At 35.7% G+C, this 24,801-nt stretch overlaps 1 protein-coding gene across 1 annotated transcript; it reads right to left on the bottom strand.

The window, feature by feature from the left end:
• Positions 1-3,306: 3,306 nt before the first annotated feature.
• Positions 3,307-5,877, bottom strand: LOC113360033. The gene is made up of 5 exons (XM_026603585.1): positions 5,723-5,877; positions 4,846-5,542; positions 4,427-4,721; positions 4,007-4,319; positions 3,307-3,871 (listed from the first exon to the last, which is right to left on the bottom strand). The coding sequence occupies exons 1-5, from the start codon at positions 5,875-5,877 to the stop codon at positions 3,307-3,309; spliced, it is 2,025 nt and encodes a 674-aa protein (XP_026459370.1).
• Positions 5,878-24,801: the final 18,924 nt, after the last annotated feature.

The following is a 24,801-nucleotide window of genomic DNA, read 5'->3' as shown; positions in this document are numbered from 1 at the left end:
TTTTTTTTTCAACACAAAAATAACAAGACAAAAATTTAAATGGCCATGATAGAAGGACTTTAGAACTTGGATCTTCGCAACTTGTGATGTCTTGGTATCATGAACTTCAACAACTTATATCATTTGCTCTTATAACTTTTTTTTTTTTGAATTATTCTTTTCTATTTGTTGCTTCTAAACCTTAAACGTCTTCAACTTTCTTCATAAAATTTGATGTCGCTCTGCTTGTTGATGATGATAAGTTTCTACTGAGAGAGAGTCGTAATCCAGTAACTAAGACTACAAATTTATAAACAAATCCGCGTCGGCGGCGCCAAAAATTGATGGTATTTTTTCAATTGAGTTGTAGTAAGATTATTCGTTCAATCAGATTTGTTGAGAATTTGTTTTAAGACTTAATAAAGAAAATAAGGAAAAATATATATACACAATTTTTCACAAGATGAAGAGACGCTGAGATGCGGGATTCCACTACTTTTCATATTGTTATGGTTCAGTCATTAACTCTAGACAATATAGCTCAAACAAAAGAAGTTGTGACTCTAGTTCTTTGCCAAAAATAGATTTCGTAAAATATTATTTGTAAGTTAAAAGCATGACGCATCTGAAGTATTTAGAACTAAGCATGCGATATCTAACAAAATAACAAATAATTAATAGAAATCATAAAACAATTAAATCTATGCAAAAAGTCAATAAAAGAATAAATTCATTTATCACAATCATGAAAAGTTGCTTCCTTCGTTGTCCCAGTGATAGGGTTTAGCTCATCATGTTGGAAACACACTCAAAGGATTTTTTTCATTGCTCAAAAAGTGTTTACAATGGTGAAAATGAGGAACAACAATTAAAACCGGATTTGTAACAGTTATTTCTGTTACAAAATTAATTGTTACAAAGAACGATATGAATAAGGTGTCGCTGCCACTGTAGCATATAAGACTGTCTTGCGACTGTCGTATTCACTGTAGCATAAACGATTGCTTGTGTGGGTCAATGTTCTTCGTCTTCTAGGGTTTCTGTAGCAGCAGAACCAACTCTGCAACTCGATCAAACTCCTCTCTTTTCTTCCCCTAACTCTCCATCCCCCTCTCTCTGACATCCCATCATCTTATTTATACTCGACAGCCTCCAAATCTCCTTGTTTAGTGCAGAATATTCTCTCTTTAATTCGTTATTCTCCACTGTCATCACACGAAGAAAACTTCCCTTTTTCTTCTCTGTTTTTGATTCTCACGCATCTTTTGCAGCTCAGCACACTCCATGTTATTGAAAACATGTCTCAGAAGAGGTGGACACGCTGTAAACACGCCAGATAGAGATAATCTCGAGTATTTTTATCCGTGAATATTCTCTCCCTATTTTGGATTAAACTCCAATCATCTAGCCATATCTGGTCGAATCTAAGGACCTTACCAGTCATGTTTAACTCCATAAATCCCAATCCAACTAAATCCAACGATTAAATCTCACCAGAAGCTCTCCAAACGAAATCCAGAAAATCCCGTGTAATATTTTTCCCGTGAACCTCTGTTTCCTTCCAACGGACATTACAACCAATTTTAAGCGATTCCAAACTCGTTACCAGGTCTGTTAAGCTCAATCAACTCTTCCTGTGCAAATTCAACCATTGAGTCTCACTGCAGCTCCTCCAAATCCGAAGCAGAATATGTTGCAGGTGAGAAATCAGTTTCCCGCCAAAACAAAAATTCAAATTGTAGAAGATGAGTGCCCCTTATCCAGTCCGGGGGTGCGATTAGCAGCTGCCTAGAAATGGGGTGCCCCTTAGTAATTAGGTTACCCCTTATCCAAAGTGAGGGTCCGTATAGCAAATGTCCTCCGGGGGTGCTCCGAGCAACTTTTCGAGCCGAATTTTCCAACAATGTTTATTTCCAAAAAAATACCTACAAACACACAAAACACCATAATAAGTACGAAATCGAGTACTAACAATACAAAACATTGAGCACAAATTAGACACATAAATGCGTCTATCAGGATACTCCATGGTATCTCGTTAGTACTCCCTGTTACAACTTTTGAAATATTCGAAGCATCCCCTTCCATTATAATTCTGGTAGATTGCAGTCTCTTTGCCAATTGAATACCCAAACCATAGGCTTCCGCTTCCGCAACAGTAGAAGATATGGAGTTGAAACAAATGGAACCGCTTCCCAGATGGTTTCCAAAGGAATCTCTGGCCACAAAAACGGCTGCTGCATCTCCATTATTAAAGGCTGCATCTACATTAATTTTGATAACATAATTTGGAGGAGGTTCCCATACAACTGTGTTATTTTGACTGACTGTAATATTGGAGCAGAAGTTTAATGCATTGTGGAGATCAAACATTTTGAAATCTTGTAACGCCTTGTGAATGCATTGGGAGATCGATGGCTGAATATTGTTGAAAACTAAATCGTTCATCATCTTCCATATATTCCACAGAATGCAAGACCCGAGATTCAACATAATACCCTGATCAGGATATGAGAGCCAATGATGAATCACTTGTCGCACATCCAAACAAGCAATAACTTCAATTGGTATTGGACTTTCATGCAAAACTGTCAATGAAAATTGGAACCTGAAAAGAAGATGGAGGACAGTCTCTTCTTCAGTATTGCACAAAGGGCAAACACTGCTAATTTGATTGTTAAATTTGATAAGGTTGTGATAAACTGCCAGACCTTCATGAATAACTTTCCATAAGAATATATGTATCTTATGTTGAATTGTTATTTTTTTCCAAAACAGTTTCCAAGGAAATTCCGATTCTGAGGAACTTGTGGTTGTATTATCCATCAACAACTTGTATACAAATTTTGAAGTAAATATACCCGAAGGAGTTTTAAGCCAGATTATTTTTTCTTCCACTTCAGAGTCCAGCGGAATATAGATATCCAAGATAGCCTCGACTTGATCCTGAGGAAAAACTTGTGAAAGAAGTTCCAAATTCCAAGATTTATCTTCATGATTAATAAGATCAGAAACCATTGTCACATCAATCGTAGAATCTGGTAGTTTAGATGGCCTAAATCCTGGTATCCCTGGAATCCATGGATCATGCCAAATACGAATAGAATTCCCAGAACCTAAGTACCAGCAACAATTGTTTATGAAAAGATCTCTTACTGTGAGCATATCTTTCCAAGTATTATAGTCAGACGGTTTAGGAAGAAAATCCCAGAAAGAGTTATATTGAAGATACTTTGTACAGTATAGTTGAACCCAGACTGCATTTGAATTAGTCAGAAATCTCCAAACAAGCTTTGAAACCAAGGAAATATTCACAAATTCCATGTTTCAAATGCCTAATCCACCATCTTGTTTAGGTCTTTCCACTTTATCCCATTTAATAAAGTGAGCTTTTCTAGTATTTATATCATGACCCCACCAGAAGGCCCTTTGAGTACGAGAAAGCTCTTTAGTGATTCCCTTAGGAAGAATGCAAGTACCCATAGTATAATTTGGTACTGTTGATAGAACACTTTTTGATAGAACAATTCTTCCTGCTAGGATGACGAAGAAATTCCTCCAACCTGCTAACTTGGAATCAAATTTTGAATTCAAAGGTTCAAAGGTTTCAATACTACAATCTGATTTCAAAGGGTATGTGCCTAAATATTTTTCATCTTTTTCCATTTCCCTGACACCTAATTTCTGGATTGAAATCCATCTATTAGAAGTAGAAGTACCTTTGCTGAAATGAATAGAAGACTTCGTATAATTTATTATCTGCCCTGAGAACGAAGAATAAGTATCCAAAATATGCTTAAGATGATCCACATTTGATTCAGAATTGTTTCCAAAGAAGAATAAGTCATCAACGAACATTAGATGACTTATTGTTGGAGCATGAACATTGATCCTATATCCACGGTAAAGACCATTTGATTAAAAATTTTCCATGAGAAGATATAGGCCTTGGGAGTAGATGATGAACAAGGCAGGTGATAGAGGACATCCCTGACGCAATCCCCTTCCACTTTTAAAGTGACCATACGGAGCACCATTCAAAAGAATAGAAAAAGTAGGAGAAGTAAAACAGCTCGTAATCAAATTGTGAGAATGCGCATGTATACCCATTTGATGAAGCATAAAACTCAAGAAAGACCAAGAGACACGATCATATGCCTTTGACATGTCCAATATAAGAGCAAAGAATCCTTGTTTAGATTTAGACTTATTCATAGAATGAAATAACTCTTTTGCGATAACAACATTATCAATTATCTGCCTATACTTAACAAATGCATTCCGAGACCAAGAGATAAAGTGACTCAAAAAAGGACTAAGTCTGACAGCTAGAATTTTAGCTACAAACTTATAAAAACATTGCATAATGCAATGGGACGAAACTCCATAGCTGTAGCAGGATTTTTAACTTTTGGTATTAAACTTATATGAGTATGGTTTAACTTACTTTGGATCTCCCCTGTGTTAAAAATCTGCTGAATGAACTGAGTAGTGTCTTCTCCTACAATTGTCCAACCTTTTCTATAGAAAAGAACAGGGAATCCATCTGGCCCCGGAGAGCCTAAAGAATTCATATTCTTGATAATTTTCCAAATTTCTTCACCGGAAGGGATAGTAGATAAGGAATAATTTTCTTCAGTACCCATAGAATAAGAAGAAACTTGTAAATGTGAAGGAGGTTGAATGTTTATGTCTTCTTGGAACAATGTTTCAAAGAATATAATAAGTTCCTCAGCAATATCCTTTGGATTAGAAATCCATTGATGAACACTTTTTTGAATACATGAAATTTGATTTTTTTTTTCTTATCTGTTGAACTGAAAGATGAAACTGTTCGGTATTTTTATCCCCAGTTTTCATCAAAACCTGCTTCATTATTTGTTCCCAATAAGTAGCCTCCATAATGATGTAATCATTCAATTGAGATGTTGTAGCTTTTTCTTGACGAATAACATTAGGGTTAGGAGGTAATGATTGGAGATGAAGTAATCTTTTCTTGAGTTTCCTGATTTTATTTCTTATACATCCTATCTTATTTTTACTCCAGTTTTTGAGGAATTTTCCAAGAGAAGTAAGTTTCGATATCAAGTCTGCAGAGAGATTGATATTCCAGCTTTCCAAAACAACTTTGAGAAAATCAGGATGTGTACACCAGTATGCTTTAAATCTGTAGGAAGGTGGATTTCTTTCTATGTTTCTACAAGTGTTGAGAAGAATAGGTGAGTGATCACTTGAGATTCTCGGCAGATGAAGAACACCAGATTTCTCAAACATTAAATACCAATCTGGAGTTGCAATGACTCTGTCGAGTCTCTCTCTTATTAGGCTTTGAAACTGCCTGCCGTTACACCAGGTATAAGCGGGACCAGAGAAACCCAAATCCAACAGATGATTTTCATGAATGAAGCTGTTAAATTGGGTTATTGTTGTGTTTAAAGATTGATCACCTCCAAATTTTTCTCTAACAGAAGAGAGAGCAGTAAAGTCTCCAATAAAGCATTTAGGTCCAGATACATGTTGAGAATAAACCGATAAGCTTTGCCAAAATTGACTTCTATTTGTTCTGTTTGGTGGACCATATACACAAAATAAGTTCCATGCAGGATAAGAACCTGATTGTCTGATTTGTAGATGAATGAGATTTTTGGAGGAAGAAATAACTTATGTATCAATATTATCTTGCCACATTAATCAAAGACCACCATTGCGACCTATTACTGCAACAATACAGTGATTTGAATACCCAAATCTATTAAGAATGGAATGAGGAGAAGCTTCAGATAACTTTGTTTCTGAGAGAAAAACAATATCAGGTTTAGAGCTCCTTAGGAAAGATTTCAGAGTTTGAACTGTTGGGTCATTCCCTAACCCCCAACAGTTCCATGCAAAGACTAACATGGACCGTGCGGCCCATTTGGGCTAGCCGCCATCTCCCATTTGTCATCTGAATTGTTGTTGATTGCTGCAACCATCTCTGATTATGCGTCTCCAGTATGTAAGCATGCTTCATCCATAGCTCGTTTAGCACCTCTCGAATCGATGTTGGTAATTGGCCTTGGAATAATGGCATTGCCAGAACTCCTAGCCAGCGATTTCCAAACACGCCTCCTGGGATTGTTGGTTGGTTCTCTGGAATTCCATAAAAACCGTCCATCGTTACTATTCTGTGATCTGTTGTTGGTCCCGGATAAAAGTTGATGAAGGTTCTCATTAATTGACTTATCTGACACAACAGTTGTTGATGATTTAAGTTTCTTTGAAACGAATTTGAGGGATTCAGAGACTTGTAAAGATTTAAAGCTATTAAATTGGAAGTTTGATGACGTCTCTACTTGATTGAGTGCAATAGCTTTCCCTTTTGGTAAACTTGGGATCATCTGATGCAAGGGTGCAGTTTGAATAGTTACGGAGGAAGAAAGTTTCATATTCTGGGTAGTTATCGAAGATGATATATTTGTTTCCTGATTGGTTACCATAGGTTGGTTATTGAATGGGTATTTAACCGTCAGATCAATGTTATCAGAAAACATACCAGAAACTGGTAACTGCCTGTGCAAGTTATCCTCACAGTCATTGGATGGATAAGAAGATGACGTGGAGGAAAAATTCATAGTCATAGCTGAGTTGGATTGACGACTCATCATCTCTGTCATCTTTGTTGTCGTTGATCTTCGATTTTGCTCAAGAGTAAAAATGTCTTCTTCCTGGTATTCTCCTTCTTTGAATTCTTCAAAATCATTACCATACTTCCTCAGTGAAGCGTCAATTGAACGATGGTATTTTGGGACAATAAGATCATATGCTTGTTGATCTAGTTCCGTGGGAAAGTCCTGATGAACTTTATCCTTTAATTGATGAACTTTAGGACAAATTCTCATTAGATGACCAAGAAGACCACAGAATAGACAAAATCGTGGAAGACATTCGTATCTTAATTCTGCTGTGATTTCCTGTCCATTTGATAAAGGGAAAGTGATAGAATCTCTAAGTGGTTGTTTGATGTTAATTGGGAGTCTGACTCTGGAAAACTTTCCCCAATTTCTTGCTTCTTGTAAAGAGATTGTTCTATGACTGCCAACATACGCGATTAAGCGTTGGATGAACATCCTGTCCAGATAATTAACTGACAATCCATGTAATTAAACCTAGAATTCTACACCATCAAATAAATACTCGTGTGGCAGTTTGTTTGCAACACATCGTTCCAAAGCCAACATGTCATCCCTTGTAACCCATGGAGATGATTCCATGATAAATTCTGAATCAGAGTGTGACTCAAATTTAATAAGAAAAGTATTTGCTGTGAATTTAGATACAATAGATTTCTGATTGAAGGATCTCCATAGTTTGTGTAGAAGTTCCCTGACATTGGAAATTTGAAAAGTTCTTGGAGAAAGAATGAAAAGAACTAAACAATTCTGATAATCCTTTGATAGATTGGGTAGTAGGGTGTCAATGCAAATCTTCTTTGATGGTGTTTCGTTATTGAGTAGATTAGCAAATTGACGGATCATATCCATGTTAGGATTTATTTGTTGAAGATTAAATTAATTTGTTTGAGACATAATTTGAAAAAAAAAGCAATAGAAGTTTTGAGTGCCGAAGGCTTTGAACTTGAAAAATTTGAAACTTAAAAGAAGGAAATATTCGTTGAAATACGAAGAATTCCAAAGACTTTTAGATTATCAGATATAAGGAGATTGTGGAACAGAGGATTGTTAGAATTTTAATTTGAGTATAAAAGAAGTTTTAATCTTAATTTCACTTCAAGATGATGAAGGAGAAAGTTGCAGAGCAAGGAGAGAGAAAAAAAAGCTAGTAGAAAATCTCGTGTACCTAATCAATGTGCTAGGGTTTGGTAGGCTTGCATACAGATCCTTCAAACCGTCAAACAAACCAAATCAACCAAACCCGATTATCTAGAACTAGACGAAAGCATTTATCCAACGTTTTTTTTTTTAATTATTGGATAAAGACTATTATTACAAGAAACTAGTTAGAACTTGGAAGGCTACCAAGCTAAGCTCTAACAATGCATTACTACATTATTTTAACAGGTTGTTGTGCTAGCCTACCAGCGAGCCTCATGAGGAACCGACAAGGGAGCCGAAGCGGATAGGGGGGTCGATTATGTCGCAAGGGGGGCAAATTCTACAATATTACACCATCGGGGACTCGAACCTGGGGCCTCCTGGAGCGCATCAAATCTTTATGGAAAGTTTAAGCATATTAATAATGGGGTTTACAATGCATAAATTTTTATTACAAAAAAAAACTTGATTTTTGGGCAATTTGTTGCAAATGAGTTTACATATGTTGAAGATTTTTAATCCTCGTTGCCTTAGCCATAAAGTCCGTCGTAGTATTGTGTTTCATATTAATACGTTAAACATGTGTTTGAGGAAGCTTTTCTAAATCTGTTACAGCCTCTGAAGTTGTATTCTCTGCTTTTCCATGTTTTTTTGTTAATTATATTCGCTAGTAATTTGCAGTCTGCTGCTATGGAGACACTTGATAATGTGTTATCTGCTAACAAGTTACTTTCTTTTAATAAAGTATTTCCTTCTTCTTGGAGCGCCGAAGAAGCCCAATCCAAATCCAAACCCTGCTGAAATATGCATAAATCCTTCATGATCTACCGAGTAAAGGATGAAAGCATATCCCATTAAAAAATATTATTTCTTAAAGGACGCATAAATAAATATTATCCAATATGATTTTATTGAGGACCATGAAGGTTTAGGTATTTTTTCCAACTGTTATGGTATTCCAAATGCATAGCCTTCGATGAAATAGACTGTAGTTACTTCTTGATTTGTTCTTTATCAGGATGATCAGTTCTGGTGTAATTTTTTTAAAATAACCGAGCATTTTTGTTTCCAAAAAAAACATAGGATCGATGGTCACAATTCTATATGTTTTTTTCGCTTACTCTAAGTTGGAGATATAACTTTTTACCTATGTACTGATGGAATCTGTGCATATCTGTGAATTAACAGAGTTAAGAGAACAAACGAACCAAATAGATCTTTCTAACGGACAATGTCGGAAAGAGGTTATTCAGTTTCCTGAGTTTGTGAATTACACATTCATAGAGCAACGCTCGGTCGAACTCGCAAGTCTTGTCATCTCAAGCTTGTCATCAATGTTAGTTTTACAAAACTATACCTTGATTTCTAGTCTATTAAAGTCAAGTCTCGGACTAAGATTAGAGTATGGTAGTTGAGTATCAAACATCAAGGAATAACCCTTGAAGATTAAAGAATGAAGAACAAACAAAAATATTTGTGTGAACATCATCAACAGAGAGGTATATGAAGACTGACCTATCCTATTTACTCACAACATTTATCGTTCTATATTATGAGACATGTCATATTATTTTAGTATATTTAATATTGCAAAAAAGAAACTTAGAGTTCAAACTTGTCTTGGTTAAATTCTCGAAATATGTTTCAAGCAATGGATGTTTTGGATCCTTAACAATCTTAGTTAAAAACGATTTATTGTTCAAGAACTATATTTGTTTCAAGTTGATCATTGGAAATTGCCTACGCAAAAATGCATATTGTATATGGCTATTGAGAATGTTTCAAATCAATTATGTGAAAAAAAGAATTGCTTGTCGATAAGTAAACATACTTGTATGTTCTACAAAAGATGGTTTGAATTCCGCAGGTTGTATAGGTTCGCAAACCTGGTTTGAAAAATCTGAGTTCGAGAATTTAGGTAGGTTCGCAAACTCGATACCCCTACTATCTGACTTTCGTAAAATGCCAAAGTTTGCAAACCCTTGTGGCATGACTTTCGCGGACTTCCAAGTGTTAGAGCATTGTTCGATTGAACCAGCCAAGCATTGTATGTCGTATTTTAGTTCCAAACTCAAGGTTGCTTGATTAGATTACTAGAGTCAACTTCGTTAGGTTAGACTAGGATCTCTATAAATGTTGAGACATACAAGTATTACTTTGAAGAACCTGGAGAACCTGAAGACGTATCGACATCAACGAACACATCATCCTTCTGTTCGAGGTTAGTGATACAAGACTTGACTTGTTTCCATTTTTATTTACGTTACTTTCAAGTGGTTTAGAATGAAAACATAACATGCGAAGTTATATTTATGAAACTCTAGTACTAGAGACTTGATCATTTTATTATGATCAAAGTGTCGGGGAAGAATATACTAGTTATATCACAACTTTGGTATATTGAATTACGAAGTATAACGTTCATTTTTTGAACTTCGTAATTACGACATACACACTATGTTTATAACTTGTTACCATATTGTTTAATGAACTTAGGATTAATTCCATGCTTATAAAACTATGTTGAACTACATAAGTTTAAGGAAGTAAACTTACCAAATTTGTTCCGTAGTTGAAAGGATGGGGTTGGTGGTCCGATTCCTATCAGGGATTTTAGTAGAACCGATCCCTATTGGGGATCCATAGCAAGACCGACCCTATTGGGGATCTCTCGCAGGACCGGTCCCAATAACAAATCTTATACTTCCGATTTTGCATATACTTTAGGGTCTTGTGAACATTAGAATATGAGTTGTTATTAAGGAAAGTTCAAGATGTCGACATAATGAGTAATTTTAACATTAGTTAAAATCTTATTCTTTTATGATTCAAAGATATTCCTTGATACTCAAGGTGAAATACCAAACCGAAATATTTTAAGAATCTTTTAATTAGGGTTCTCAAATTTATATATCTTTGCTTTCCCAGTAAGTAAAACGTACCTTTGGAAGATATATTAGTAAAGCATACTTATATACTAGATAATAATGACTTTCCATCCATGAGGGATTTCAGTATATTACTTGGATATTATTAGTTGAAATTAGACAAAACCAAAAGTTGGTGTTTATTGTATATCTTTAGATATTTCCAGTTATAGAAATTCCTTGGTATCCAATCTACCTTGGTGTATAAATATTGAAGTTTTTTTTTTTCTTACATACTGATCTTGACACAGGCACTTTATTTTGTAGTCACTGTGGTAGCCGACTAATAGTATTACTTATAATACTATCTTGGAGTGAATAGTATCTTGCAAAACCTTGTGGACTGACTTCGCGAACTATCAAAGGTCTTATCTAGTTCCAGCATTAACAGAAGTCACGAACAACTTTATATGTTTATGTTCGAATTTGTTACGATTCTCATACACAATTCTAAGATAAGTTCATTCACAAAATCACTTTGTTATTGTGGATCATTGATAGTATTGGGTGTTATTAAACACCACTATGTGCTTGGTTTAAAGGTTACTGAGTCACTATGAACCATCATTATACACAATTCAATAACCCTGGATAGGGGAACTACTTTATCCCCTATCGAAGCGGTACGGTTAAGTTTGAATCCCCCCCTTCTAAATCAAGATTCTAAAATTGGGGTGTTACATCACAATCTTTACTTGGTTGTAGTCCTGATGAAAATACAATTAGATTTATAAAGCATTATTTTTTATTCGAAATGTACTGGTTAGTGTTCATATGTTATAAATTTGGGTTTCCATTTGGGATGGTTTTCTGCTTTGCTTTAGCAGTTGTATGAATGTGTTATTTAATAAGAGCTACTTTGTCACCAAGATAATGAGTAGGTTTTGTTTTATTTTATGGAGTCGGATGCTTTGAAACTTGATAGAGTTGATTGGAATTTCATAGTATCTTGCAGGGAAGGGATTTGGCTTTCCATGGGAAAATTCTCTCCCTAATTCTCAGTTGTGTTACTACTAACAGTGAGATAGGCATCAAACAAGGATACCCTCTCTCATGTTACTTGTTTTTCTTGTATGCACCAACAAGATTTTTCTACTCGTACTAATTGTGAGTCGACTATTATGATCCCGAGCACATCTGGTGGTGATGTAGCAAGAAAAAAAATGTGACCGACCGGAAAATTACGCCTGGGTGCGAAGGCCATAACTTTCCCGATGCGCCATGGTGATGTTACTTACCGGACCTTAAAACTAGGAAAATGCACGTTCATTTCCCCTTGCAAGCATGCTCGTGGAGCATGATGCAACTAAATTAGCTTCCACACCGTTCCAACTTACCCTTGTTCCACATAGGGTTTATTAAGAAAACAAAAACTTTCTTAAAATGGCAAAAACGTCCTTTTGAGGCCCTAAACGATGGAATTTGGTTAAAATTCCGAGACTGTGATGCGTAGGATCACGTCTTGATCATTGGTCTGTTTCCAATCAATTTAGAACCGTCTTGAGCTAAAATACGACATCGGGTTTCTAGCTATGTCGAACGCCTTGATAGGAAGTATGAGCATCCAAGGAATGGAATTCAACTTGCCCCATCAAGTTTGGCCTCAATCATCTCTTGCATCGCATCGCCGAGCTTAGATGATATGAGGGGACAATATGTCACAATCATCTCGCAATTAGATGATATGAGCGACAAAGTATTGGACCGGCAATGTTGTAACTCATTGCGGCTGCCTACGTACCCTTCCCTACTCTAAAGGGATCAAGCACTGACCGTTGTTCATCCTCAAAGGGATAGACACTTAAGCCAACTCATTTGCAAGGTCGTGGCCAAGCAATAATGGTAATGGCCTAGTCTGTATAGGTCATTCTGTCAAAATGCATCCAAGTGATGCATATCTGGCCCGCGATATGGAATAGTGATGCTCATGCTTAATATGCTCCACTGGCAATGCAGCTATAAATGAGGCCTAAGCATCATTTATGCTCTTCCGGCTAAGCTATGAAGCTTACTCGGTGCATGGTCTGCATGTGCACCTTCAACCAACTACCCCTCCCTATATATGTTAACATGACATTTTTACAACTTAAATTAGGAGAGCAAAAATCATTCATCAACTCTCAAGGCAGTGATGGATGCACATGACTCCCCTGGCCAAATAAAATGTACAGACGTGATGGTTGTACATTTAGTTCTAGCTCACAGGCCAGTTCCAGTGTCCGGCCATGATGGTTGAACATTTCCTGATCCAGGTCTAGTGAAGGGTCGTGATGGCTGCATTTCTGGCTTTGGCCCATAGGCCACTCCAATGTCCAGCCATGATGGTTGTATATTGCCAAGGCCAGCCTACTCTGGACTGTTGTGATATTTTTCATAGGCCAATGACCTGCGTAATGCACCATTATAGCGTTACTTTGTTCTAGGCCAGCCACCCAACTGGCCTGAAGCACCTTTGGTGCGAGATTGGCTCTTGGACAGTACATCTTCGCAATGCGCCTTACTTGGCGTCGTATCGGCTCTAGGCCAATATTTCTCTTAATAAGCATCGGAGCTTGAGATGAAACTTCATCTCATGCCATGGTGCATCTTCGAGCATGCGCCATGCTAAAATCAAGGGGTGTTACATGAAATGTCTGTGATTAACTCCGGTAACGAGCAGCTACTGAGAATCGATGTCGTAACTAATAGGATGGTGGACACCATGGTTTGCGTAGCTGATAGTACTCATGTAGAGACTGCTGCTTTGATGTTTTTGTTATTTTTATAAGAGATCATGTAATCACTATTTTGATTTGATTGAGTTGAAATATGTCGACTGAATAAAAAAAAGAAAGTAAATCATTTTTGGATTTGAAATAAATTTATGCCAATAAAAACTAAATCGTGTTTCCACGTTACAAACTCAACAAACGAAAAACCTAGAAAGTCAAAGTATAATTCAAACACAATTACAAGATCTATGTAGCATTTTACATTTTGAAATGAAAAAACTATCACATGGATCACATATATTTTATATTTTTATATATAAATTTTTTTCATATGAATCACATGTAAGAAACATGAAAATTTTGAAGATTTGTACACCATAAAAGTTGTTTAATGTTAATAATACGAAAACCTAAGACCAGTGATGATAGTTGTACCAAAAACCTAAAAAAAGAAAATATTATTGGCAAAACATTGTCATGTTAACAGTTTGCTTTTGTACTTTCATAGAAACATGAACTAAGACTAAACTACATACACATATATGTGAAAAAACTTATTTTAGTATCTGAGAAACTTTACATGTGACTCCCCAAAACAATTTGTGTATTGTAATAAAAGGACCAAGGCAGAGCAAGGAGGAGCACCTAACAATAGTTGAGAATTAGTAAAGAATAAACAACTTGAGCATATATATCAACCTGGCTGCAAACAAATCAAAGTAGGATCTATGTATCTCATCACTCTTCCTCTGACTTTAATGAGGGTGAAAATTAGACTGGTACTAGGTTTTGTCGGCTTGAAGTTAGATGCCTTTGAAACGAATACCCGTACAACAAACTATTACTGTATTTTATTGAGATCGTTGATGGTGTTGTGATGTCGGATGTGCCTCTCAAGTCCTCGTATGTGATATTGGTAATCTTCAAAACACTTACCTTCACCAGTAAAAAAGACAACAGTCCTATGACAAATAACAATGTCTCTTTAAAAATTAAAACATATCTTTAGTTTAGTCCTATTTACTTGAATGCAGATAGTGCAGGGAAGGATTTATATATGCGTCAGTTTTTTTAGTATTAACAACTATATAAGAAAGTTATAAAATCTGTTGAAATACCATATCTCTTCTTGCATTCTTATACAAAAACTCTATAATAGATTTATAATTTATTTATCTAGTTATGACTAATTCAATAGCTATCATTGTAGCTCCGGTCACGTTTCTGTCAAGGATCCATCACGAGAGTTTTGGACTTCTTTTTTTTCTTCTTTGAGATCCTTATTTTGAGGCATACCTACAATAAATTACCAAACAAGATTATTAAATGATACACCTTGAGTTATTGACAATTATAATTTGAACTATTAGAGGTAACATTGATGATACATGTAACTTATGATGTCCTACCAATAATAATCAGTTACTAGGTTCTTCCACGTTTTTTTTTTATGTTTATTCAATTTTGTGAAACTTTTCTTTTAATTGGATAGAGATTTATGAAAACTCCAAATATCAATTCAATTACCAATGGTATAAAATTTTGATACTTATAATCAATCACCGTATAAAACTAAAATTTTAATGCCTAAAATAAATCAACCATATAAAACTAAGAATCTTAATGCTTATAATCAATCAACTATATGAAATCATATATCATCAATCAAGTATCTATAATATATAATTCTTCAAGTCTTTTTTTGAAGAATGGAAACAAAAAAATCTAAAAACAAGATACTAGATATACATATTTAGTTGGGCATCAGGCATTATTCTTATTTGAGTTCGTTCGACTCTAAGGTAACAAGGGGTTTTTAAACAGAATGATATAATAGATAAAAAAATTGTTAAAGTTCGAACACCATTAAACTTTTTTCCCTAGTCCTGCCGAAATCTCATATGAGTCCCTAGTTTTTATTATACAAACGAAAGTGAAAGTTGTTTTTTGTTGTCCTCAAAGCCTTGATGCCCAATGATGAGTCTTTACCTGCTTACTTATTATTGACGGCCTTATTATTGCGCTTTTGGAATTAAAGTACGTGGATCCTGAACCCCGACTTAAGCATCAATTTGAAGGAGAAAACATGAAGCCTGAAAATCGAGCCTACAACCACTTTTTTATTGAATCATGTTACAAGCAATAACGAGAAAACAAAGCAACCGATGTTAATCAGGTTTAAGACAACCAAAAAAATAAGAAAATTAAGAAACTATGTATATATCGAATCGAGTATTAGATATTTCTTTCCTTAGGACAAAATTCGCCTCATTCTGGTATTAATGGGTCTTAATTAGTTGCAAAACGTCTCCCAAGATACAATAATCTTACTTCATCAAGTAGAAGCACTCCAAACCCAAGGAAACAACAAACCAAGTTTAATGTTTATTTATCTTAATACTATGACAAAAATAATGCTAGTGAAATCAATTGCGATGTGTGTTTCTCTTCTATCTAAAAGGAAACATGGTTGGGCTTATATACTTGATTTGTGATTCCTAGAAAAGGACGAAGTGTCTCTTCATAGGAAGTAATATGAGTCGCTTCATTGAAGATGATGCCTTTGAATCACATACCTTTTCAACCAACTAACCTACTATGTTTTATTGAGATTTTTAATGACGTTCTGACATCAACTGTTCCTTTCAAGAAGTACATTAGATAATACAGAACCAAACCAATTTCTATCTCAGCAGAATGCAGAACCAAACCAATTTCGCTTGGTTGAACTCGTAAGTTTTGCTATCTCAAGTTTTTCGTCAATATTAGTTTTACAAAACTATACATTGATTGCTAGTCTACTAAAGTCAAGTCTCGTACTAGGATTAAAGTATGGTAGTTGAGTATCAAACATCAAGTAATAACCCTTGAAGGTTGAAGACTGAAGAACAAACAAAAATATTTGTGTGAACATCATCAACAAAGAGGTATATGAAGACTGACCTATCTTATTTACTCACATCATTTGTCGTTCTATCTTATGAGACATGTCGTATTATTTTAGTAGATTTAATATTGCAAAGAAGAAACTTCGAGTTCAAGCTTGTCTGGTTAAATTCTCAAAATATGTTTCAAGCAATGGATGTTTTAGATCCTTGAAAATATTAGTTAAAAATGATTTATTGTTCAAGAACTATTTTTGTTTCAAGTTGATCATTTGGAAATTTCCTACGCAAAAATGCATATTGTAGCTATTGAGAATATTTCAAATCAATTATGTGGAAAAAAAGAATTGTTTGTCGATAAGTAAAAATACTTGTATGTTCTACAAAAGATGGTCTGAATCCCGCGGGCTATATAGGTTCACAAACCCGTTTTGAGAAATCTGAGTTTGAGAATTTAGGTAGGTTCACAAACTCGATACCCCTACTATCTGACTTTTGCGAAATGCCAAAGTTTAAAAACCCTTGTGGCATGACTTTCGCGAACTTCCAAGTGTAAAAGCATTGCTCGATTGAACCCGCCAAACATTGTATGTCAAGTTTGGTTGTCGTATTTTAGTTCCAAACTCAAGGTTGCTTGATTAAATTACTAGAGTCAACTTCGTTAGGTTAGACTAGGATCTATATAAATATTGAGACAGCAAGTATTACTCTGAAGAACCTGGAGAACCTGAAGACGTATCGACATCAACGAACACATCATCCTTCTGTTCGAGGTTAGTAATACAAGACTTGACTTGTTTCCATTTTTTTCTATGTTACTTTCAAGTGGTTTAGATTGAAAACATAACATGCGAAGTTATATTTATGAAATTCTGGTACTAGAGACTTGATAATTTTATTATGATCAAAGTGTCCGGGAAAAATCTACAAGTTGTATCACAACTTTGGTATATTGAATTACGAAGTATAATGTTCATCTTTTTAACTTCGTAATTACGACATAGACACTATGTTTGTAACTCGTTATTATATTGCTTAATGAACTGAGGATTGATTCCATGCTTAGAAAACTATGTTGAACTACATAAGTTTAAGGAAGTAAACTTACGGAACTTGTTTCGTAGTTGAAAAGATGGGGTTGGTGGTCCGATTCCTATCGTGGATTTTTGTAGGATCGATCCATATTGGGGATCTATAGCAGGACCGACCCTATTGGGATCTCTCGCAGGACCGTTCCCAATAGCAAATTTTATATTCCGGTTTTGCATATACTAGTTTTGTTATCGGTCCGCGAGTTATAACCCCAGAGGTGTCACCATCCTTCCGCAAAATACCCATCAAAACAAAAGTAACACAAAAACCCCATCAAAACAAAATTAACACAAAAACCCCAAATTTAAATGTTGGTTTCATCAAATTTTATGATGAAACCAACATTTAAATTTGGGGTTTTTGTATCAATTTTTAAAATTTTGGGGTTTTTGTATCAATTATGTTTACCATGGAGTTTTAATGGATCCCAACATTTGAGTGGGGTTTGTGTACCACAAGTTAGGTCACCTTGGGTTTTTATGGCTAGTTTTGTTATGGTATTGTGAACATTAGAATATGAGTTGCTATTAAGGAAAGTTCAAGATGTCGACATAATGACTAATTTGAACATTAGTCAAAATCTTATTATTTTATTATTCAAAACTATTCCTTGATACTCAAGGTGAAATCCCAAACCGAAATATTTAAGAATCTTTTAATTAGGGTTCTCAAATTTATATATCTTTGCTTTCCCAATAAGTAAAACATACCTCTGGAAGATATATTAGTAAAGCATACTTTTATACTAGATAATAATGAGTTTCCATCCATGACGGATTTCGGTATATTAGTTGGATATTATTAGCTGAAATTAGACAAAACCAAAAATTGGTGTTTATTGCATATCTTTAGATATTTTCAGTTATAAAAATTCCTTGGTATCCAATCTACCTTGGTCTATAAAAATTGAAGTTTGTTTTTCTTACATACTTATCTTGACACAACACTTTATTTTGTAGCCATTGTGGTAGCCGAATAATAGTATAATACTATCTTGGAGAGAATAGTGTCTTGCAAATTTGTGGACTGACTTCGCGAGCTATCAGAGGTTCGCAATCCTATCTAGTTCCAGTATTAGCAGAAGTCACGAACAACTTTATATGTTTATGTTCGAATTTGTTACGATTCTTATATAAAATTCTAAGACAACTTCATTCACAAAATCACTTTGTTCTTGTGGATCTTTGATAGTATTGGGTGTTATTAAACACCACTATGTTCTTGGTTCAAAGGCTACTGAGTCGATATGAACCATCATTATGCACAATTCCATAACCCTGGATAGTGCGTATTCTTCTAATTTCAAAGCAGACTTCTCACATGCTTACATGAGTTCCTAATAAGAATTTCATCTAAACTTAGAAAGTATTTTCTTGGATGTCAAGTTATCTTAGCTTGGATTGAAAATACCTAGAGCCTTGAAAATCTATAAATAAAGAGATTCCTTCAATAGGATTTCCTAATCCCTGGCACTATTATGTCCTAGTTGGTAATCTAGAGCCATCCTCTATAACCTAGGTTCTTCACAGAACTTCATTTTAGGTTACTTATATGATTGTAAAAAGTGGTAAGAGGAGTTGTTCAAGACTTGTATAGATTTTGGTTTTAGACCTAATTCTAACTTTAATATAACAAATATATACGGAAGATGGAAATAATATTACGAGAGACTGAGACTCAGAATTCCACCAAACTTCATATGCATGTAGTTCAAATATTAATTCTAAACAATTATATCTCAAATAATAAAAATATGGACTCTGATGCTTTTCCAAAAGTATATTTTTAAAACATTAGATGTATATTATAAGCATGGCGCATCAAAAGTACTTAAGACTAAGCATACACCATTGTAGATGGTGGATTTTCGACAAAGGCTAAATTCGTAAACTCATAATTATACGAAACTCTGATTCGGCAATCAGACGTGAGTATCGAGACACGAGTCTCTCATCGAATTCTCAACGGAGAGTACTTTCTCTCAGAGTACATGTAGATATGTAGTCTCACGACTGGACAACGGCATATCTCATGAATACTGAATACTTTCAGTGATTATTTCTATATAGCATCACGAGATGGACGGCTCCTAGACAGCTTGCTCTGCTAGTATAGAGCGATAACGTCTTCAGGAACAAACAACAAGTTTACCCTGACTATATAAAGGATATGACTTACCGGCAAGCTCATATCGGGATAATTAATGCTCCTAGATAGCTCGCTCTTATAGTATAGAGCCACAAAGTTAATTATTCCTAATTACAATTGCTCATATTCCATGGTCGAATCCACGACTGGTCCCATGGAATGGAAATAACGATTGTTCTGATTCTATGATCGAATCCACGACTCATAGAATAACAATAACTATATTATCCCATTACTCCGATTTCATGATCGAATCCACAACTGGTCTCATAAATGGTAATAGATAAATCTTAATTACTATGATTCTATGGTCTAATCTACGATCTCATGGAATGGTAATGCTCACTTTATTATTATGAATTCGTAGTCGAATCCTCAACTGATCCTATGAATTAATAATAAACATCTTATTACTCAGTTTTGTGAATTATTCTCCACTGAATTCCACAATTAGTAATAAATAATCAACAACCGGGCGTCTATGCTACCTCTAAGTAAGCCCCGATTCAAATGGTGAAGGTGCATTCAACGATGATACACTAACAGTCACCGCACGAACCAGTGTGTCAACCAGGAAGCATAGCATCCTTTACTACCAGCCTTATTCGCTTTCTCCATTGCGGCTGTCAAGACATGAGAAATGGCGGTCTCCTCAGCTGAAAGATCCCCAGGAAGATTGCCCGTGATCGGGAGATGCATCAGAGCCGCCACGTCTTCCAAGGTAATGGTAAACTCTCCCCATCTACATATGAAAGTGTGAGTAGGAATGCACCAGCGAGCAAACAAAGCCACAATACCACTTGCATCATGATAAATGAACAACTCTCCAGAAGCTTGAATAGCTCTCGTCACCTGCGCCTGGTCGAGCATAGTCCTCACATGAGGAAAACCCAACATATGCCTCGCCCAGCCGGCAAATTTCTCCAAAGGTCGTCGAGAAAGCTTAAACTCTATGATTGATGAGGTGAAGACCCCTCGTTCAAGACAAAATTGAATCACTGTCTTAGGAGTCACCAATTTCTTCTGAGTAACAGTTCTGGGATTTATCAAAAAACGATACACTGGGGATTTCAAATGTTGCTAAGCTCCTGGAATATCTTTTTCAAAGAATGCATCATCTATGTTCGGGACATTCTTAATCCCAGGGATTTCGTCTTCGTCTCCCCCAACGGAAGTTTCATCCATGCATGTCTCATCTCTGGAGACACCATCATCAACGCACATCTCTTCCCTCGATGCGTCGTCAGCTTGGGAATTGGTCATCTTTGCTGAGTAGCTGAAAAGGTTCACACTACATTCTACTTCAGTATGCCGTCCAGATATAAATCAAGGAAATACAAGCAAAAATGGTAACTCTTAACTCTTACCTTTTATACTTCCCCTAACAATAGTGATAGTAATACTAGAGTTAACACCTCAAAATCGTTCGTCTCTTCGAAAACTGCAAAAAACGAACGAAACTTTATTAATTTCGAAACTGATTTTTCATAAAATCACGGACACAATTTTCATAATGTGAACATTCACACAACTGACCTATAAAGTTCATAACAATACAATATTTTATTATAAATATATTGTCTATCTTTGAAGAATCCTCAAAACCCACGTTTTGATTTTTTTTTTAAAAAAAGCAATTAATGCAACTTGCATACGTAAATTCTCAAGGATTTTATCTAACGAAAACAAACTCATGCAAATAAAATATATCATCATATTTTGCACAATATATGTCACGGCTGCATATATATATAAAAAAAACTATTTTTCCTTCGTATCGTCATTATTTGTCTTTAAAACGAAGGTTTATTTCAAAAAATATTATGAAAGCTCACATCTCATACATATGATAAAGTTTTGTATTAACATTAAATCTCATAAGAAGAATTTTATCACTGGACACAATTTCATCATACATATTTTCCTTCGTGTCATCGTTATTTGTCTTTAAAACGAAGGATTATTCCGATTTCATGAAAATTCACTTCTTTTATGATAAATCCTTGGTACACATGAAAACTCATAAACTAAGTTTTATCACTGGACCTAGGTTCATATATAAAAAAAAAATCTCTCCTAAATCAGGGATTATAGTTAGTATTCAAAACTAACGATTGAACGAACATACGTTTTCAAAAACGAGGGTTTTTCCATAAAACTCACATTAATATACACACATGTATATAACTTCATCATGATCAAATCATGAAAAACTCATGAGGATCATAAACATAATCAAACAAACAAAAAAAAATACACGTACCTGGTCGGTCGGAATTTGGCCGGCGGCAACGGACGACGACTGACGGCGGCGGCGCCGATCCCGGCGGTCTTCTCTTGCTGCTGGCGTGAAGGTGCTGAGATGGTGGAGAGCTGGTCGTGGGAAAAAAAGGATTAATCCCTTTTATATCAATTTTATTTCCAAAACCTAATTTTCTAAGGATTTCCTTATTGGGCCCGACCCGCGAATCCTAACCGACCACGGACTCGTCGTCCAAACCAGCGGTTCAACACCAATTTATGCTCATCAAACGATGCTCCAATCATGACATTGAAGCCTTCATCAATTCGTGGTTTGCTCATGCTCTCTAAATCCGCTAACGTCTCAACTTACGACTAAGTTCAATTACTGGTATTACTATTTATGGCCGGAAAATCACCATTTAATGCTGACTGAGGAACACAGCTTTCCTCAGTAAGCAGGGGACTTAATGTAGATGGTGGATTTTCGACAAAAGCTAAATTCGTAAACTCATAATTATATGAAGCTCTGATTCAGCAATCAGACGTGAGTATCGAGACACGAGTCTCTCATCGAATTCTCAACGGAGAGTACTTTCTCTCAGAGTACATGTAGATGTGTAGTCTCACGATTGGACAACGACATATCTCATGAATACTGAATACTTTCAGTGATTATTTCTATATAGCATCACGAGATGGACAGCTCCTATACAGCTTGCTCTGCTAGTATAGAGCGATAACGTCTTCAGGAACAAACAACAAGTTTACCCTGACTATATAAAGGATATGACTTACCGGCAAGCTCATATCGGGATAATTAATGCTCCTAGACAGCTCGCTCTGCTAGTATAGAGCCATAAATTTAATTATTCCTAATTACAGTTGCTCCTATTCCATGGTCGAATCCACGACTGGTCCCATGGAATGGCAACAACGATTGTTCTGATTCTATGATCGAATCCACGACTTGATCTCATAGAATATCAATAACTATATTATCACATTACTCCAATTTGATGATCGAATCCACAACTGGTCTCGTAAATGGTAATAGATAAATCTTAATTACTCTGATTCTATGGTCGAATCTACGATCCCATGGAATGGTAATGCTCACTTTATTATTATGAATTCGTAGTCGGATCCTCAGCTGATCCTATGAATTAATAATAAACATCTTATTACTCAGTTTTGTGAATTATTCTCCACTGAATTCCACAATTAGTAATAAATAATCAACAATCGGGCGTCTGAGCTACCTCTAAGTAAGCCCCGATTCAAATGGTGAAGGTGCATTCAACGATGATACACTAACAGTCACCGCACGAACGAGTATTTCAAAAATACAACGAAACGATGAACCTATGCAAAATAGAGAAGAAAATAATAAATAATTAAAAATATTGACAGGGTGCTGGGAGCACGGACACACGACCGACCGACCGTGTCGTGGTCAATCCCACGCCAGTTTTATATTTTTAGTGCATTTTTATTATTTTCCATGATTTAATGAAAATTCTCTCATTTTATCAAATCTCCTTCGTCTCGAGGAAACTCCTCGGTTTCATGGTACTTCCATAAATCCATAAAAAATAATATAAAATTAAGGAAAGGAGTGTGGGGCGTGACCATTGGCCAACCGGCCATGCCTTGGTCCCAACCGGCCCCACACCCCACGGTTCCTTATTATTTTATTATTATTATTATTATTATTTCTCTAATTTCATGAAAAAACTCCTTGATTTCATGGTATTTTGCACAAATCATCAAATAATAATAAAATAAAATAAATTATGAAAACTTGTGGGACCGGGCCTTGGCCGGCCGGCCATGCCCTAGCCGGTCCCACACTCCCCTTTGTTTTATTATTTTATTATTGGTTTTCCTTGAATTCATCAAATTCCTTGATTTCATGGTATTTCTCTCAAATTAGGAAAAATTCCCTCAAATCATCAAAATACCTAAAAATATTAAAAAATTAGGGAAAATCGTGGGACCGGGCCCTAGCCGGCCGGCCATGCCTTCCATGGTCCCACACGCCCTTGTTTTTATTATTTTAATATTTTTTGCTTCCCTGAACTCATGAAAATTCCTTCAATTCATGGAAACTCCCTAAATTCATCAAAATTCTCAAAATTCATGAATTTTTCATAAAATCATCAAAATATTATAAAATTAAGGAAAAGGCACTATGGGACCGTGGTCACGACCGGCCGACCATGCCTTGACCACGGAGGCCCCACGAATCCTCATTCCTTATTTTATAATTATTTTTCATCATCTCATGGTGTTTTCCTTAGTTTCGTCGAAACCCTAATTTTAGCATATTTTCTCGAATGGATGCTCAATTGCACGCCAGAAAATAACAAAATTCTCAAGACTGAGACGCGAACGCCTTGGGGACACGAGCACGCTATCTTGACCGACCAAGATTGGCTCTTTGGCTCACGGAAGCCGGTCCCATCAATTTTCACAGTTTTGACCTAATTTGCACAATTGCTCGTATTAGGTCCAAAACTCTTCCAAACACTTTGGATTTTCATGAAGTGATCGTCAGGCGGTCACGTGACAACCTAGGGCCGGTTTCATGATTCCATGATCGGTCCCTCGCCTCGTCATAATTAATTAGGTTTTCTCACCTAAGGCTCGTACGAGCATTTTCGAATAAATGATTAAATCAGCATTTGATCATTCTTTCACCAACAAATCGTCAACTCTTCATGAGTTCTTTGTATTTGCTTACGTGAGCATATGGACACTACATAGTTGACCCATGGTCCATGTAGTCGTTCCCTCCTTCGTCCCATGGTTGAAATTCTGACGAACCATGAATTGATCATCAATTGATCAAATTAGGGTTTCTGAATCCAAGGATCATCATTCCAGATTCCAACCTTAATAATTTTACGACGACCTCATGGTCATTAATTTTATTAATTATGCTCGGTTCAACAACCAGTATTCTAATTAATATTTTTGGTACGCTGCCAATAATCCATTAGAT

This window comes from Papaver somniferum, chromosome 3 (assembly GCF_003573695.1).
Source record: "Papaver somniferum cultivar HN1 chromosome 3, ASM357369v1, whole genome shotgun sequence".
In the NCBI taxonomy this organism is placed as follows: domain Eukaryota; kingdom Viridiplantae; phylum Streptophyta; class Magnoliopsida; order Ranunculales; family Papaveraceae; genus Papaver; species Papaver somniferum.
The sequence above is the reverse complement of the archived record's forward strand: the minus strand, read 5'-3'. Positions and strand labels throughout refer to the sequence as shown.

Excerpts from the sequence above, each read along its gene's own strand:
- LOC113360033 (XM_026603585.1), bottom strand. The coding sequence starts at position 5,877 with ATGTTAGTCTTTGCATGGAACTGTTGGGGGTTAGGGAATGACCCAACA. Across the intron at positions 4,722-4,845 it reads GGGAACAAATAATGAAGCAG|GATATTGCTGAGGAACTTAT; the intron begins GTTTTGATGAAA and ends TCTAATCCAAAG. Across the intron at positions 4,320-4,426 it reads TAACACAGGGGAGATCCAAA|CTAAAATTCTAGCTGTCAGA; the intron begins GTAAGTTAAACC and ends ATAAGTTTGTAG.